Source organism: Papaver somniferum, chromosome 8, assembly GCF_003573695.1.
Source record: "Papaver somniferum cultivar HN1 chromosome 8, ASM357369v1, whole genome shotgun sequence".
In the NCBI taxonomy this organism is placed as follows: Eukaryota; Viridiplantae; Streptophyta; class Magnoliopsida; order Ranunculales; family Papaveraceae; genus Papaver; species Papaver somniferum.
This window is the reverse complement of record NC_039365.1, coordinates 58,058,087-58,061,853: the sequence shown is the minus strand read 5'-3', so window position 1 is coordinate 58,061,853 and position 3,767 is coordinate 58,058,087. Positions and strand designations below refer to the sequence as shown.

The window sequence follows — 3,767 nt, the reverse complement described above, 5'->3', positions numbered from 1 at the left end:
GCAATATCGCCTGCCACTCCTCTGAGATGCTACAGCAGTTGGCGAGTCACCTCCAGGATACAACTACAGTTAGTACCCCTCAATGTAGCATACAATGAGGGTACCCTTAGAGCTTGGCAGAACTTAAAAACAGTAGAAGAGATGTTTACAGAAAAACAGAGGAGGAGTAGAAGAGATGTTTCTCTGTGGTGTGTGTTTTCTGAGCTTACAACTACTCTCTTATATAGTGTTTGTGTAGTTACAAACAAGAAAGAAAACCCATGCGTATGACAGTCAAAGAAAACCCATGCGTATGACAGAAATACTGGTAATGTTGGGTTAAAGATAGTGCATGGAGCAGTGTGTTGTTGCCAAGCCAAATACGTACAGACAAGGGAGCCAGGACCAATCGCGGCTCTGTTCGCCATCTCAGAGGGTGTGGGTTCATTAGATTTCGAGCCATTGAGTAAGTCTCATATTGTTCATCAAATTGTGCACGAATCGCGGCTCTGTTCGCCATCCTGATTTCTCCAAGCATCTCTACTTCGGCTTTTACCAACAGTAAGCGAGCAAATTCACAATCCTTCTCAAAAGAGGTGACCAGCGTTGGCACAGGAGCCAATGCCAACACATAACCATGTAAGTGGCGAGCCATCCGCAAAATCACAGCTCACAGTAAAAAGATACTGAAAGAAAATATGAACAGTACCAATTGAGACACCTTGCCTGCCCCTATTTACAGAAATAAAACATTACATATCACATTAACTATTGCCCAACCATAATAATCAACAATAACCAAGTAATAAAGCATCTTACAGATTAAATAAAATAAAATCCAACAATAACAGTTATTGTTTAACCAAACAAGAAAACTGAGCAATCCAATAGCAAATGTAACACTAAACACCCAACGCGGCATACTCCGCCTTCTTCTTATCGAGACGCGCGAACTCCCTTTGCAACAGCTCGGGCATCCCTCAGCTCAGCAGTAGCTCGACCCACACCTGCCATCAACTGATCATACGCCTCCTTCTTAGCATGGGATATTTGGAGCAGACATGCATACTCTTGATCTAATTCGTTAATTTCCTTAGGCAGAGTATGGCGCATGTTGTTACTCGTTTTCACAGCATCCAGCAGATCCTTCAACCACTGAATGGGGAATTGAAGGAGCAGAGACATTTGAATGGTGCTTTCCCACCGCTTTAAATTGACGGGTTCGATCGTCTCTTCGTCCACATGAGCAAGACCATCTGCAATATCTAGTAAATCTTCGTTTGTCACGATCAAAGCACCCGCGTCCATTCCCTCATGCACAGACATATGACCAAACTTCTCGACTATGCGGCGATAGTTGGCGGCTTTAGCAGGAGAAACCCAAAAACCATGCACTAAAAGGAAGCGATCATCTACACCGGCCTCCTCAGCACTCACACGCGGGATTACCGAAATTTAGGATCTTCCGGAGTAGCCATCAGCACCACATTTTCATCTATGCTGCGCGACACCTTTGGAGTCGGATTTACTGGTTTCTGCCGTTTCTCACTCGCACTTCCTGATTCACTGCCTTTAGCATGAGTGTTCTCTTGCTTACCCCTATCCTAAAAACAACACAAACAAGAAAGCATAAGTTTAAAAAAAAAAAAAAGGGAAGAGAGTAACCAGGTTAGAGGTGGAAGGCCGGTTAACAAAGGAACGAATAGAATGGTGAGAGGAGGAAGAAGAGCTCGAGACAGCAGGATCGGAGCGACTTGAACAAAAATATAGAAAGAGAAAGAGAACACAAAACAAATTTAAGCATGATAAATTATCGAAGACGGACGTATAAAAAGACCTCAAGACGCATTAATAAGAAATAACAGAGTATTTCGACACGTGTCACACGACAGAGGTTCAAATGACTAGCACAAACCACGGGCAGATAAGAAACTTACGCGACTTAGAAGAGGAAGGACTTTGTTTCTCAGCATCCTCCTTAAATCTGGCGTCTTCCTTAAGCTCAGCATCACTCGCACCCGGAGAACAGTCACGTACAGAAAGATCTGAGCCGGACGTGCTCATCGTTGCTAACATGTCGGAAGGAGTATGTAGAGGGTGCTTAGGATTCGGGACTGTCTTCACAACTAAAGGTTTGGTAGGATGCAGAGTCATACGAGAAGATATCACTTCCGAGCTACTCCGACTAACTTGACGTCCAAGCTGACGCTCGACGAGGTCAATGATTGAACTGAAAGAAGAAGACCCCATTTTTGGAGCCTGTGGAGAAAGCGTAGAAGAAGTATTAGCAGAGCGGGTAGAAGGGAATCGAGGGACAAGTAGAATGCCAGCATCCCGTTTTATCTTCTTAGCTAATCGATCAGGCCGCTATTCGTGGTGAGGCAGATTAATATATTCCTCAATAAACAGAGTCCTAGGCTTGTAGCCAATTGGCGCGAAGTCTAGAAGAATATATATGTAAAAAAAAACTAATGAACTGATAGAGAATCCAACCAAAAGAAACGGGTGAAAGAAAGAGATATAACCTTAGCAGGTAGAGATTCAGCAGGAATACTCAATGGTTTCAATTGAGTCGGGCGCCTCCTCTTGCGAGAACCGGAAAGAGGAGGCAAAGAACCACCCTTCTTAACAACTTTTGGAGGAGACTATTCATCCGGAAGAGGATCCCAGCTGGTGACAAGAGGCTGAAGAGGACGACCTTTGTTACTTGATGAAAGCTTATATTGTTTGGAAATCTCGTCCTTCAGCTTCACACGACCCGATGCATGAAGCTCTTTGAAATCCTCTTTAGTCAAAGCCAGAGGAGGGTGTGGATCATCAAGAATGAGGTTTAATACATTCCGATTGACACCATCGCGATACACACGCCACTAGTTGGTAATACCTACTTTCCGTTGCGACAAAGGTTGGAATAAATTGAAGTAACACTTGCCATCACTCATTCGAAGACCCTCCTTAAAAACAAAGCGATTGAAGATCTTCCGGGCCTCCAACTCATCGGACAAATAAGGAATGGGAGGATTATAAGGAACCCCCTGATCAAAACCAAGTTGGCAAGCAACACGGATAATGTTATACGCCTCGTATGAGAACTTTCCGTCGTGAAACCCAGGAAGGCGACTTGGCAAGGTAGACACAATAATATAAAAATCCTCGGATGATGGCGCATCCGCAGAAGTCATCCTCCCTGGGGACTTGATGACAAAATTATAGTGCAGAGAACCAGTACGACCATCTTGGAAGGATATGGGGTTGAATTCAGCACCCTTGTCCATATAATCTTTGATTTCATCCTTAGCAGGAAAACCCTTCTTATGATAAAGAGTCATCTGGGGATGAGACTGAGGCACTTTTACCAGCTGCTTGGTACCATTTTCTTGGGTAATTTCTTCCTGTCTCAAAAGTGCGAGGGGATTCGGCTGAGGCCTGTACAAGGGAAAACGTTCCCAAGCCCCTGCCTGAATAAAGTTGGCAGGCAAGAAAGTTTCTACCTCATGAGACCCATCCACGCGGCGGATATCACGCGCCAATAAATCCAAATGATGATACAGGCTTCCTAGAAACATGGGAGAAAGCGGAAATGAGACACCACGAGACATCAATACTACCAAAGGAATGAGTTCGTTCTTGATAATGTCCAAGGGACTGTGCTCAAACACATCATGGCATAACCAAAAGAGAAGGAAAGTTGCTAGCTCCGCTCGGTATGATTATCCTTCACGGGGAGACACACCAACACGCTCACCTGAAAGCATAGGAGCCCAATACTTAATCCAGCAAGAGTAGGA

The 3,767-nt window shown here is 44.4% G+C and overlaps 1 protein-coding gene across 2 annotated transcripts; it reads right to left on the bottom strand.

The window, feature by feature from the left end:
• Positions 1 to 758: 758 nt before the first annotated feature.
• On the bottom strand, positions 759 to 2,652 carry LOC113301983. 2 transcript variants are annotated; one of them, XR_003336599.1, is made up of 3 exons: positions 2,505 to 2,652; positions 1,917 to 2,238; positions 759 to 1,583 (listed from the first exon to the last, which is right to left on the bottom strand). XR_003336599.1 is itself a non-coding variant. In XM_026550808.1 (2 exons), exons 1-2 carry the CDS (start codon positions 2,227 to 2,229, stop codon positions 1,505 to 1,507), a joined length of 387 nt encoding a protein of 128 aa, XP_026406593.1. In that variant the 5' UTR covers positions 2,230 to 2,268; the 3' UTR covers positions 759 to 1,504. The 2 variants fall into 2 exon arrangements, 1 of the variants encoding a protein (XP_026406593.1); XM_026550808.1 differs by lacking the exon at positions 2,505 to 2,652 and having other exon boundaries at positions 759 to 1,578; positions 1,917 to 2,268.
• Positions 2,653 to 3,767: the final 1,115 nt, after the last annotated feature.